The sequence below is a fragment of the Amblyraja radiata genome, chromosome 27, assembly GCF_010909765.2.
Source record: "Amblyraja radiata isolate CabotCenter1 chromosome 27, sAmbRad1.1.pri, whole genome shotgun sequence".
Classification (NCBI taxonomy): domain Eukaryota; kingdom Metazoa; phylum Chordata; class Chondrichthyes; order Rajiformes; family Rajidae; genus Amblyraja; species Amblyraja radiata.
This window is the reverse complement of record NC_045982.1, coordinates 29482269-29497466: the sequence shown is the minus strand read 5'-3', so window position 1 is coordinate 29497466 and position 15198 is coordinate 29482269. Positions and strand designations below refer to the sequence as shown.

The following is a 15198-nucleotide window of genomic DNA, read 5'->3' as shown; positions in this document are numbered from 1 at the left end:
CAGTATTTAAAATTGAAAAGATTAATCTGTCAACTTAAACTCCCTGTGGAGCTAGAACTATTTAAAATTAACCAAATGTGCTGATTCAGCACAATTCTAAAACACCAGGAAGCTCTTCACTGATGAAAGCACGTTCTAGACAACCAGACTTTTCTCTAATCAATGGTTCGACCATCTTTTACACCAGAATAGGGCTCACGATGGAATTAAACCAACTACAAAGTAATAGGAAAAGATATAAAGTGCTGGAGTAACTCTGCGGGTCAGGCATCTGGTAGAAACAAAGAACTGCAGATGCTGTTTAATAACCCAATACTTGAAGGGGATGGAGGAGTACTTCACCTTCTGGTGACTTCGCCCTAACCCATCTAAGACAACTGTCACTGCCTTTCACCTCAGAAGTCGGCTCGCCAATGCAAAGCTCCGAGTGTCCTTTTGTGGTAAGCCGGTGAAGAATGAAGAATTCCCCAAGTACCTCAGAGTCACCCCGGATCGTACCCTCACCTATCGTGAACACCTGAAGATGGTGGCTGATAAACTGAAGGCAATGGTCAACATCATCAGGAAACTTGCAGGCAACAGCTGGGGATCTAATGCACACACCCTCCGTACCACAAGCTTAGCCCTAGTCTACTCAACAGCCGAGTTTTGCTCAACAGCTTGGGCTAATAGCTGCCACACCAAACGAGTTGACACTGTCCTTAACTCTGCAGTGCGGGTCATCACAGGGACGCTTAATTCAACACCCTTGCAGTGGCTCCCTGTCCTCTCTCATATCCTGCGTACGCAGAAGGGAGAGGATGTTGAAAGATTGGTGCACCATCGAGGCTATCCCTGACCTTCCCATCCATGCTGGCTTGAACAATTTGCCCAACATGCGCCTGAAGTCCCACAAACCCTTCTGGTCTTCAGCCAAATCCCCTGGAAGACTTTGACTCCAAGACTGAGTGGCGCAGAACCTGGAAAGATGCCAACACCAACAACGGAGAGGTCATCGCAGACCCAAGAGTGAAACTACCGGGTTTTGACCTCCATCGCAAGCCATGGCTAACCCTGAACAGAATCCGCACCCTCCACGCAAGAACAACCCGTCACCTGCATAAGTGGCGGATGACAGACAGCCCTGCTTGTGACTGTAGACATCCAGACCAGACCACCCCACACATCGTGAATGACTTCCCATTGAGGCTTTTCCCTGGTGGCATCAAAGCCATCCACCCAGTAACTGATCCTGTCCTGAGCCTGGACGTCTACCCTTGACCTACAACTTTAGGCTGTGCATGCCATACACAAGAAGAAGACCAAAGAAAGACACAGAGTGCTGGAGTAACTCAGCGGGTCAGGCAGCATCTCTGGAGGGAAGGGATGGGTGTAATTTCGGTTTGGGACCAGGCAGCATCTTTGGATAACATGGATTGGTGATATTTTGAGCCTGGTCCCTCTTCTAAGGCTCAAAGGTATTGCTTTGTTTCTACTGAGTAATAGGAATGGAACATCAGATGGTAATAACAGGATAATTCCCAGAATGGTGTGTTTGTAATCTCACTTCCTAAATTCACAAGTTATAGGAGCAGAATTTGTCCATTCAGCCTATCAAGTCTACTCCGCCATTCAATCATGGCTGATCTATCTCTCCCTCCTAACCTCATTCTCCTGCCTTCGCCCCATAAGCCCTGACACCCATAATAATCAAGAATCTATCAATCTCCACCTTAAAAATATCCATTGACGGCCTCTACGGCCTTCTGTGGCAATGAATTCCACAGATTCACCACCCTCTGACTGAAGCAATTGCTCCTCATCTCCTTTCTAAAGGTACGCCTCACTTCTGCAGAGGCAAGCAGATGGCAGCTGATGGCGTGCAGAAGTCACACTGCATGGCACAGGAGTTATCCTGTCATTTAAAGACTATATACTGCAACTTTCTATTTCCAGTCAATTATTCACAAAGACTTTGAACATGTCTTGTTAAAGAGGGTAAATTGATTCTTGATTAAATGTTGGAAAATACAATGTTAGAATGTTGGCAGCACAGTAGCGCAGCGGTAGAGTTTCTGCTTTGCAGCACCAGAGACCCAGGTTCAATCCTGACTACAGGTGCTGTCTCTCCGGAGTTTGTACGATCGCCCTGTGACTGCGTGGGTTTTCTCCGGGTGCTCCGGTTTCTTGCCACATTCCAAAGTCGTACAGGTTTGCAGGCTAATTGACTTTGGTAAGATTGTAAATTGTCCCTAGTGTGTGGGATAGTGCTAGTGTGCGGGGAGATCACTAGTCAGCGCGGACTCGGTGGGCCGAAGTGCCTGTTTCCATGCTGCATCTCTAATATCTAAAGTCTGAATGTTCCCCTTGTTCATTAAAATTGGATAAATGTGTGTTTTCTCTAGATATTTGATGAGCCCTCAGCCCATCAAGTCCATACCGACTGTTATACCCAGTTATATCAACCTTGCCTTAATTCCATTTTTATTTTCCCATCAAATGCCCCAGCACTCGCTGGAGAGTACCACAATTTTCAGCGATCAATTGAACTACAATCCCGCACATTTTGCGGGAGGTGCAAGGAAACTGGAGATCTCGGAGGAAAGCAGGGTGAACGAGCAAACTCCGCAAAACAAGCAAAAAGCACGCAACAAAAGCTTTTCACTGTACCACGGGACGACAGATGGCACAATGGGCTAAGTGTTCGGCTGGCAACCTGAAGGTAGCCGGTTCGAATCCCGCTAGGAGTGCATACTGTCGTTGTGTCCTTGGGCAAGACACTTCACCCACCTTTGCCTGTGTGTGAATGTGTGTGAATGTGTGTGAGTGATTGGTGGTGGTCGGAGGGGCCATAGGCGCAGATTGGCAGCCACGCTTCCGTCAGTCTGCCCCAGGGCAGCTGTGGCTACAGAAGTAGCTTACCACCACCGAGTGTGACTGAGGAGTGAATGAATAATGCGATGTAAAGCGCCTTGAGTATTAGAAAGGCGCTATATAAATCCCATCCAATATTATTATTACCTCAGTACACGTGACAATACACTAAACTGAAGTAAAACTCCACCCAGAACCAACACAGCACGAGAAGCACAAATTTATCCCAGGTTAAGAAGCTGTGAGGCAGCAGCTTCACTAGTTGCAATAGTCTAACCGACCAAAATGCAAAAAATCAGAGCAGGAGCAGAACATAAAGCACCTTGAATTGTCCATACTAGATAATAAGATTAAGGATGAATCCTTGTATCCACTTTCATGCCTTTTCTCCATATCCTTTAAAATGTAACATTGTCAACCTTGAATATGCTCAAACGTTAGGCGGTAGGAAATTTAAACGATCAAAAGACTGTTACCTTGAGACCATGTTTTAGATTCTCGACCTTGGGAGAGAGAGAAAAAAATAATTCTCCTTCCCCTCAAGGTCTTCAGAAAGTTTATACCTTTCAAAGTGATCGTCCATCAATCTTCTATTACCAAAGAATATAAGCCCACTCTATTTACTCTCCTCATTTTCACAGGTCTTCCATTCCAGAAATCAATCCAGTGAACATTTGTTAGAATTGTTCTTGAAGGTAGCATGTACTAGGAAGACCAAACACCCTGCAGAATACAGCGCATGTAATCTCACCAAAGTATCAAATAGTGTTTAGTTTAGTTTATTATTGTCACGAGTACTGAAATACAGTGAAGAGCTTTTTGTTGTGTGCTATCCAGTCAGCGGAAAGACCGTACATGATTCCAATCAAGCTGTCCACAATGCACACATACAGAATAAATGGTATAATGTTTAGCACAAGATATGCTCCAGTAAAGTCCAATTAATGATAGTCCAAGGGTCTCCAATGTGGTAGATGGGAGCTCAGGACCACTCTATAGATACTGAGTGATCCTGAGCTCGAGTTATTGAGAGCATGATTCAGCTGGTTGATGACAGCTGGGAAGAAACTGTCCCTGAATCTGGAGGTGTGCATTTTCAATACTTCTACACCTCTTGCCTGATGGGAGAGGAGGGAAGAGGGAGTGGCTGGGGCGAGACAGATCCTTGATTATGCTGGTGGCCTTGCCAAGGCAGCGTGAGGTGTAGATGGAGTCAATGGGTGGGAGGTTCGTTTGTGTGATGGTCTGGGATGCGTCCCCAACACTGTGCAATATGTTGTGGCCCTCTACGGCACATGTGTAAAAGGGTGAGACTCATTGGGGACATGCCGAACTTCCTAAGCCTTCTATGGAAGTAGAGGCGTTGGTGTGCATAACGTTTACACGGTTCGGGGGGGAATGGATTGGGGGAGGGGTTGAGCGGAGGGGTTTCAGGGGGAAGGGTTGGGTGGGAGGGGCTTTCCCTTTGGCTATCACCATTTAAACCTTTGATTTATTTTGATTTGGCAATTAGATTCTTTCGGCACATTCACCTCCACAACTGGGCACACAAAAAATAAATGTTGTTCCCGTTCTTCACTTAAACAGCTGCACAGACATCTATCATTTTATTACTCTCATTGTGTGAACCATGTTTTGTTTTGCACCCACTGCCAAGTGCACAGGCATTCACAGGAGAGATTCACATGATTGCACAGTGAATGCTAATTCATATTGCACTGGGATATTTGAAGAGTTTTGAAGAGTCGCAAGTCGGGACATAATAATGTAGCTGTACAGGTTGCTGGTGAGATCTCATTTGGAGATCTGCGTGCAGTACTGGTCACCCAGCTTTAAGAAGAATTATATTAAATTGGAAAGGGTATTGACGAGATTCATCAGGATCAGTCTGAAGAAGTGTCCCGACCCACGTCCATTCCCTCCACAGATGCTGCCTGACCCGCTAAGTTCTTCCATCACTTTGTATTTTGCTCAAGATTCCAACATCTGCAGTTCCTTGTGTCACCAGGATGTTACCTGGACTTGAATAGCAGGGAGAGGTTGGTGAGTTCCCGATGTTGGGAGAGTCCAGAACCAGGGGTCACTGTTTAAGAATAAGGAGAAAGCCATTTAGGACTGAGATGAGGAAAAACCTTTTCACCCAGAGAGTTGTGAATCTGTGGAATTCTCTGCCCTAGAAGAACGTGGAGGCCAAGTATTCAAGAGAGAGTTAGATGTGGCTCTTAGGGCTAATGGAATGAAGGGATATGGGGAGAAACCAGGAATGGGGTACTGATTCTGGATGATCACCAATGATCATATTGAATGGTGGTGCTGGCTCGAAGGGCCGAATGGCCTATTTTCTATGTTACTATGATAAATTTGAATTATTTTCTTTGGAGCGTAGGAGGTTGAGGGCTGACCTTATTCAGGTGTGCAAGATCATGAAGGGTATGGATAAAGTGAACACTCAGAGCCTTTTCACAAGGCTGGAGGATTTTAAATCTAGAATGCATAGGCTTCAGGTGGGACCTCAGAAGCAACCTTTTCACTCAGAGAGTTGTCCATATCTGGAATGAGCTGTTAAGAGGAAGTTATAGAAGTGGATCAATTACGACCTTCAAAATACATTTGGACAGATATATGGATAGGAAGTGTTCAGGAGGTTATGGGCCACGTGTGTGTAAATAAGACTAGCACAGAATGCCAACTCATTCTGCATGGACAAGGTGGGCTGAAGGGCCTTTTTCCATGCTATACAGCTCTGTGACCTTAGGCTTGCAAAAGGCCCACATGCATCATGGGCGATGTGTATCACTGGCTTTTATTAATCTAAATGCCTTTGCAACTTCTTGTTTTCCATCTCACTATTTATGTCCTATTCTTAGAGTTTAGTTTATTGTCACATGTACTGAGGTACAATGAAAAGCTCATGTTGTGTGCTATGCAGTTAGCGGAAAGACAGTACATGATTACAATCGAGCCATTCGCAGCCATTCTTAGCCTTGTATTATTGTGAACTTATAGCGCTTTCTCACGGGGCGACTTGACGCAAGATGTAACCATAGTGAAGTGGTCGTGGTCTAGCATGATATCACACGATATAACGGATGGTAGATAAAGAGTTCCCACGGGTACTCGGCATTTCTGTTATTTGTGCGAGTGACTTGTCCGTCTCCCGAGCTTTCCCGTTAAATCTTGAATGAACATTGTGAAATGTGAAGTGTTGTTAAATCATCACGTGGCACAAATGATGTCACTGTTTTTTAGACAAGCATTACAAGTGAAAATTGCCTGCCCTCATGCATAATTTATTTTATGGCTCTCGTTCCCTTCACATACAGAGAAAGTTATATGGCATCGCTAAAATCAATATGCATTCCGAGTATTAAATATAATCGTTTATACTCAATGTTAAACGATTACAGATCATAGAAATGTAGTGAGTCCAGCGCGACTGTAAACGGCTTTTTATACGGTCCAAATGGTAAAAGCCGGTTTGTGCCAAGTGTATCTGAGTGAGCCGCATACAGAAAACCACTGAAATCTCGAATTCACGAGTTCAGAATTTATAAACAAAGTACTTAGAGAATCATAGGAACAGAAAATAGGTCACATAATTTATATAATAAGTAACCACCATTCCAAAATCAAACAGTATCGAATCAAATGAGTTCAAAAGATGGACAAAGCTTGAAAATAAAGACGTTCACCGAGGGCGGCCCGCAGAGGTGACAGCGGAACCTCTGGTCGGTCCTCGAAGAAAGAGGAACTAAATCCCCATTCATAAAAGAGAAGGTAATTGCGTGGGAGGGTTAATAATTGACAATCTGCTGCTGCCTGCCCGCTGAGTTAAAAAGTTCCCACGGTAGACTCATGATATACAGTGTATCGTGAGTCTTGCGTGGGAACTTTTTAACTCAGCGGGCAGGCAGCAGCAGATTGTCGCTCCCTTCAGTTTCACCCCACCTACACCCCTCTGCTTCCCGGCCATGTGTGTGACCCCTTCCCTCCCCTCTTCAGCTCCCCGCCCATTGCACCGGCGCGGGGGCTTTGCACTGTCTTCACGTCGGCGATGCCAGCAGGTCAGTGCCAGTCACTGGAGACGTCAGGACCAACGGGACACCGACCCCCAGGCCCACTGCAAGCACTGAGATCCCAGAGACCAACAGCCAGCAGCAGCCCAGCCCCGTTCCAACTCCAGAGGAACACGCTCCCCGTAGGGACAGAAGATGATGGTGTGCAAGGTACGTCTTGGTCTTGGGGTTGCGGATGAGAGGGCGCAGCTCGGGCTGTGACGTCTCCGGCCACCCCCCTGTACAGGAGCTGAGACTGGGAACTGTGGGGTTGTTTGCAGTTGCAGAGGGAGGGGGCAAGGGCGGTACAGTTCCCGGTCTCAGCTCCAGTCCAGGGGGGTGGCCGGAGACGTTAGGACCAACGAGACACCGACTGCAAGCACGGAGATCCCAGAGACTCACAGCCAGCAGCAACTCTAGCCCAGCCCCGCTCCAACTCCAGAGGAACCCGGGTTGCGGATGAGGGGGCGCAGCTCGGGCTGTGGGCGAACTGCCACTTGTCGCCGTAGCGGCCCATCGGGGAGCGGATTCCTCTGGAGTTGGAGGGACAGGGGGACACAGCGGCTTTTGAGAATGGTGGGCAAGCACTTCCAAAGTTCTGCCCACACAGTCAGTACACCTCTCCTACACTTGTCTCCCGCACTAAGATCATCTCGCAGAGAATGATCCCAGCCTAACAGCATGTTCATTCCAGATTACTCACCTTCTGTCCCCTCTGTCCAGCTTCCGGGTTCACCATTCGCAGGAGTTCCCACGGTAAACGCAAGAGTTATTACGGATATCGCACTGGCCACTACGTCCATATAATGTTGCAATCTTCAACCACAAGTGTACAAGTCACTCTTGGAGAAATTCAAGCTTGCTTGAATTTTCTCCCGAGTCAACAAGTTATACGATTACCTGCCGTTAGCGCCACGGTGGTCCACGGTGGTCCACGAATGCCGTACGGTTATCGTATGAGGTTCCCACGATGCTCAACTCTGGTTACCTCTTGCGTCAAGTCGCCCCGTGAGAAAGGCCTATTACACTGCTGATACAAATCATTGATAAGGATGGTAAATAGCTAAGAAGCAAGCACTTGATAACCCACTAATTGTGGCCTGCCTTTAAAAATTGGATAATTTATTCCTACACTTTGCTTTCAATATTTCTTTATTTTACTCCAAGCATCATGAGCTAAACTCGTGAGTTGCGCATTATTGGGAAATACGGGTAATAGATGGAACAGCAAGTAATTGATTGCCATGCTCCCCCTTAGAGGAGAAGTTGGATTGAATGGGGAATTACATCGCCCTGTGTGTGACTGACAAGGACATTGTACCAAAGAAGCAAGGTGAACTCACACCGCAATGTCCCTGGTTGAGTTTCTGAAGTTTCCCGTAATAATTGGAATCGCATTTCACTTCAGGGAACAAAATAAAATCATTTCAATCACAAAGTAATGAAAACAAAACCAGCGACGCATATTTGAATTAATCTAATGGCTTTCCATGTGAGCTTTAAAGACAGGAGCAGATGGACAGGAACATCTGACTCTGCAAACCTGCTCCAACATTCATTAAGATCACGACTGATCTGATCTTGGCCTCTACCATTTTACTGCCTATTCCACGTAACCTTTGCAGCCAGCATCATCAGAGACTCACACTCTCATTTCACTCCTGCCATTGGGCCTGAGAACGGTAACTTCCCAGTTCAGGAGCAGCTTCGTCCCTACAGCCATCAGGATATTAAATGCTACAACGTCCAAATAAGCTCTGAATTACATAGATTTGGGAACATTGGTTTTGTCTTTTTGCACTATTATTCTTTATTGTTTGTTTTATGTGCATGTATGCATGTGTGTGTGTGTGTGTCTGTGTGTGTGTGTGTGTGTGTGTGTGTGTGTATATATATATATATGCACACACACACACACACATACAGTATACATTTATATATATATAAAAGATAGACACAAAAAGGCTGGAGTAACTCATTAACAGTGGAATCCCACACAAGGAGAAACACCCTCCCCGCACCTATCCTGTCATATCCTTTCAGAACTGTATGTTTTCATAACAGTGTCGCTCTTTGATCTCAATTCCAGTGAGCACAGCCCCCTTAACTTTCCCTCACAATTCCTTCATCCCAGAAAATCTCTGATCTGCATACTCTCCTCAAAGAAGTAGGGATAAAAACCCTACACAGCATACCAGGCATCGTCTCCACAAAACTCTGACGTGCCTTCTTACAGATCCTTGATAACAAATTATCTCAGTTTCACCAAAAGTAACTTTAACTAATTAGACCTATTTTTTTAGTTTAGTTTAGATACAGCGCGGAAACAGGCTCTTCGGCCCATCAGGTCCCCGCCGACCAGCGATCCCTGCACATTAACACTATCCTATATCCACTAGGGACACTTTTTACATTTACCAAGCCAATTAACCTACATACCTGTACGTCTTTGGAATGTGGGAGGAAACCGAAGATCTCGGAGAAAACCCATGCACAGGTCACAGGGAGCATGTACAAACTCTGTACAGACAGCACCCGCAGTTGGGATCGAACCCGTGTCTCCGGCACTGCATTCTGCAGTTCCTTGTGCCACCATTCCACAAGCTAGGATGTTCGAGAAGGGCAATGGCAAGTGTTTGCTTGTACTGTAACACATTACAACCGGTTTAGCAAGCGTGCAAGTTGCTGTGGCTTACACTCTGCTGTGAAAGTCAGCACTTAACTGCCCTTCTCTTAACAGAAACCTCTCTTGACAATTCGTCACTAATTAAGCTTGAGACATTTAATGGAACAGGACAGATTAAACAGTGCTTCATCTTCACCATTCAATACTACAGCCAGGTTGCCAATCTTGTTGGCACCCCCGTGGGACTGATAACAATTAGGTTATAACGTTTACGTTCTCCACTAGGCAATGTACAAACTGCTCCGGCTTCTTTGAAACACTGTGCATGAAGAAGGAGCGGTTTGGCTGGTGTTCATAATATATTGCAATGTTTATTAAATTTGAACTCAGAAAGTATGAATGAGACGGAGGCAGAGTGAGCGTGAGGGTCGCAAACAAAATAAAGTGAGAAATATGGACAAACAGAAACAAAAAGAGATACACACACAGTACATGCCAAGAAGCAAACGCACAGAAAATATAATGAGACAACTGAGGAATGGACAGATGAAAGCCAGAGAGAGGAATAAAATGCTGCTGTGATCAATGGTAAACCTGGAATTACTATTTCAGATGAAGAGTGTAAGATCCCTTGCTTGTTGCTCAGTATGTAATTTAGGATTATCCAGACTATTCACCTGTTACAGCTCCCCTAATACCTTCTATAAAACCTAATCAATATTGCTGAGGTGGTGATCAATACTCTGAAATCTCACACTAGACGAGAGGATCTTGCCTTAGAAAATGTAATAAAATGATTGCCATGGCTTTGCAGTTGGGCCACGTACAATGCATAACTTAGTTCTTGTGCATATTTTGTTTAAATTTGCATTGTTTGGCTTCACAGTTGATAGAGTCGAGGATAGAATCATAGAGTCATACAGTATAGAAACAGGCCCTTCTTGCCCACACCGACCAACATGTCCCATCTGCACTGGTCCCACCTGCCTACGTTTGGCCCATATCTCCCTACTTATTCTGGAATTAGCTCTCAAGTGTTAATTAATTCAACAGCAGTGAAGATCTAGATTTAAAAAAAAAGCTGATCCAAGGTTCAAAAGGCTTATTGTGGATCCAGTTAAAAAATACCATTAAAAAAAGAGAGAGAGAGAGAAAGAGAAAGAAAGAGAGACAGAGGGAGGCCATCTCCACAGCTGCTGTCTCACACAGGAGACACTGATGTGCAGAACGGCATGTTGGTTTATTAATGATTTTTTGGTATTTTGCTATGATAAAGGTTGTTTGTAACCCAGAATGTTCTTTCTCTATTCATTGATCTGAATCCTTGAAACCTGCTTATATTTCATTACATCCTGTTATTTCGCAGAAGGCTGGGTTAAGATTGTTCTTGTTTCTTCTTCTCTTTGCATGCAGCTTCAGTTTAGTTTCATTTAGTTTAGTCTATTCCTGAAACCATGAATACAGAGTACAATTTACAAGGCAGCAATGTTGAGTCAGAAATGGAATCCAAAGGTAGATATTCTTATTTCAAACATCCCTGGTTAGCAGGCATTAAAAGCTTTAAAGGGCCTGTCCCACTTTCACGACCTAATTCACGACCTCTGCCGAGTTTGCCCTTGACTCGTACTCGCAGCATGGTCGTCATGAGGTCGTAGGATGCCGTAGGTAGGTCGTAGCAGGCCGTGATGCTAGTCATAGGTACTCGTGGCATCAAGTAGGTCGGGGCACTTCCTTATCTATGTACCACCCACTCCCCTGACATCAGTTGGAAGAAGGATCTCGACCTGAAACGTCACCCATTCCTTCTCTCCAGAGATGCTGCCTGTCCCGCTGAGTTACTCCAGCATTTTGTGAGTATCTTCCATTGACATGGCCTCCACAGCCCTCTGTGGTAATGAATTCCACATTTAGGGCTCTTTTTTCTATTGTAAAAAAGTTTAATGGATGATCAGATGGAGATGTTATTGATTATGAAGAAGAGATATTCCTAATTGTGGAGGGGTCAAAATGAAATTTTAAAATTGATAGTTGTAAATCCAAGCAGGATTTCGGGAGAAACATGTATAAAGAATGTTGAGTTTGTAGAGCCCAGAAGCGAAGAGTAATTGAAACAAATAACAAGCTGCTCTGAGGAGAATCCAAAAGTCCATGAGGAAATGGAAGAATAAGACGATGGATTAGATGATCAAGACTACAATGACAAATGAACAGCACCACAGTTTACTGGGGTCATTCTGTAACGTAAGATAAATGTGTTTGACACCCAGGCCTGTACAAGGACACAGGGTGCATGTACTGAGCTGAGACAGAAGGGATTGGGGGAGGAATGCACGCAGTATTATCTGTAGCAAGCATCCATTTGTCGAAATTACAGTTAGAATAACCAGCAGCATCAAAATTGCAATCATTGCCAAGAATTATTTTGACTTTACTTTAGAGATACAGTGTGGAAACTGGCCCCTCAGCCCACAGAGTCCGCGGCAACAAGCACTCACCACACACACGAGTACGATCCTACACACACTAGGAACAATTTACAATTTTACCAAAGCCAATCAACCCACAAACCTGTACGTCTTTGGCGTGTGGGAGGAAAATGCAGCACCCGGAAAAAACCCCATGCGGTCACGGGGAGAACGTACAAATTCCGTACAGACAGCACCCATAGTCATGATCGAACCCGGGTCTCTGGCGATGTAAGGCAGCAACTCTACCTCTGCGCCACCATGCTCAATTATTTAATAATTCTCAAGCATTAAAAATACAAAGTTACAGATTATAAAAGGAAGCAGCAAGAAGCAGACAAATATTCGAATAAGGTGAGGATTGAGCGCTTTAACAGATTTACTCCTCATGGTGCAGATTGCCTCCAGTTTCTATTGCTTTTAAATGCATGAATGCCCTCCCTGGGATAGCTTTTAAATGCATGAACGCCCTCCCTAGGATGTGATTGTGATGGATATTCACTATCCTGGTTTAAAGGTATATTGCTGACCTCAGATTTCTGGCACAGCAGCAGAAGCTGATCAAGGTTCAAAAGGGTTATTGTGGATTTAGATAAGCCTGACAATACATATTGCCTATCATTATAATTTGGCATTATCAAGAGAAACAACACTGGCCGTAATGACTTTAGCAATATAACATTCCTAACCCAAGAACTGACATATTAATAAGAACCAATGCACATTGACCTCATCACGATTGTGATGTTAGTAAAATAAAATTCAGGCCCACATTTATTTAATCATGTCATGCTATCCACTTGGCCTGGTCAATGTAATCATCACATACAGGTGATGTCAACTGGTAGAGAGACAGTATATTAGGATACTATGAGGCTTTAGTTTAGTTTAGTGATAGAGCACGGAAAAAGGCCCTTCCGCCGACCAGCCATCCCTGCCCATTAACACTATCCTACACACACTGGGGACAATTTACATTTACACCAAGCCAATTAACCTACAAACCTGTATGTCTTCGGAGCGTGGGAGGACAATAGACAATAGACAATAGAAAATAGGCAATAGGTGCAGGAGAAGTCCATTTGGCCCTTCGAGCCAGCACCGCCATTCAATGTGATCATGGCTGATCATCCCCCATCAGTACCCCGTTCCTGCCTTCTCCCCATATCCCCTGACTCTGCTATTTTTAAGAGCCCTATCTAGATCTCTCTTGAAAGCATCCAGAGAACCTGCCTCAACCACCAGAGAATTTGAGGCAGAGAATTCCACAGACTCACCACTCTGTGTGAGAAAAAGTGTTTCCTCGTCTCCGTTCTAAATGGCTTACTCCTTATTCTTAAACTGTGGCCCCTGGCTCTGGAAAACCGAAGATCTCGGAGAAACTCCATGCAGACAGCATCCGTAGTCAGGATTGAACCCTGGTCTCTGGTGCTATAAGCGCTGTAAGGCAGCAACTCTACCGCTGCACCACCATGTCTCCCTGCCATGCCGAGGGTTTTGAGGAGTTACAGAGAAAAGGTACAGAGTGCAGTCCTCACACTCTGTCCTCGACAACCTGATGTCTGCTCCCCACTGGGATGTTTTTCGAGTATTGTAAGTACTGTACTTGTGGCTTGGAAATCCTTTGTACATTGTAACCTCTGTAGAAATGACTTCAGAATTAAACGTGCTTCTAGATTGGGAACCCACAGCTCGAGATATTGACAGCTAAACTCATTCAGAAAAAGAGACACAGGCAGTGAATTAAATTAGTCTTTGAAATATAGATTTATATAGTATAATCTCATTAAAGTGAGGTTACGAGTAGATATTTATAACACACCGGTCTTAATATTTTGACAAGGTGAGGATTCTAGAAGGGAGTACACTCATTATCATCACACGATGTGTGTGCAAAAGCCACTGCTCCAGGAGCTCCTGTATGAACTAGCCACTTGTACAAGACCTGGAGAGCATTATTATCGGCTCACTCACATAACATGCGCTAGAAGGAGCCATTGAGTCCAAACCACACAAACACATCTACTCTGGGAACCTCCTGACCAAAGCAATCTTAACACAGTGCTCTTAGTCTCTGTGACTCTGAATGTCTGCATCATGTTACTTACAGTGGAAATAAAGTTCCTCGTCTCCGTCCTGACTGGCCTTGCTGTATCCACAATGCCTGAAACAGATAAGGTCCAAGGTCATGTTTAGTGCTACTGGCCGAGGGTGAGATTGCAGGCAGTTTGCTTTGAGTAACATGGAATCAGGAATCAACCAGTCAGTCCTTCAAGCCAGATGTGTCAGTTTATTAGGTTTAAGAAGGAACTGCAGATGCTGGAAAATCGAAGGTAGACAAAAATGCTGGAGAAACTTAGTGGGTGCAGTAGCATCTATGGAGCGAAGGAAATAGGCAACGTTTCGGGACGATGAAGTCAATCACCCGATCTGAACCCAATTGAGCATGCCTTTTATATGCTGCAGAGAAAACTGAAGGGGACTAGCCCCCAAAACAAGCATAAGCCAGGTCTGACAGAGCATCAGCAGAGAAGACACCCAGCAACTGGTGATGTCCATGAATTGCAGACTTCAAGCAGTCATTGCATGCAAAGGATATGCAACAAAATACTAAACAAGACTACTTTCATTTACATGACATTGCTGTGCCCCAAACATTATGTTGCCCTGAAATGGGGGGGGGGACTATGTACAAAACACTGCTGTAATTTCTACATGGTGAAACCAAAATGTGTAAAAATGGCCTTTAGTAATTTGGGATAAATGTATTCTAAGTAGAAATCTATTCTACTTTACTCATTGACCTTCTTGAGTCTGAGACTTTAAGCTTAGAGACACGTGGAAACTGGCCCAACGAGTCCACACCGACCAGCGATCGCCACGTACACCAACACTATCCTACACACTAAGGACAATGACAATTTTATCTGAGCCATTCAACTTGCAAACCTGCAATGTCTTTGGACTGTGGGAGGAAACTGGAGCATTCGGAGAATGCGGTCACAGGGAGAACGTAGAAACCATACAAACTCACCCACAGTCAGGATCAAACCTGAGTCTCTAGCGCTGTAAGGCATCAACTTTACTGCTGCACCATCATGTATGAGGACTAAAGTGTGATGGATTGATCCATTGACTCTTGAAGGTCATTAGGTTAGTGGTCCATTGGGAGGTGGGTCAATGATTGCACTTTACTAAA

At 44.7% G+C, this 15198-nt stretch overlaps 1 protein-coding gene across 1 annotated transcript in view; it reads right to left on the bottom strand.

Moving 5' to 3' along the window:
- Positions 1 to 15198, bottom strand: part of epha10 (EPH receptor A10) — a 497371-nt gene that overhangs the window by 64515 nt on the left and 417658 nt on the right. The window contains exon 9 of the mRNA XM_033045476.1: positions 14108 to 14163. Coding sequence (XP_032901367.1) covers positions 14108 to 14163 — 56 coding nt within the window. The remainder of the gene's footprint in view (positions 1 to 14107; positions 14164 to 15198) is intronic.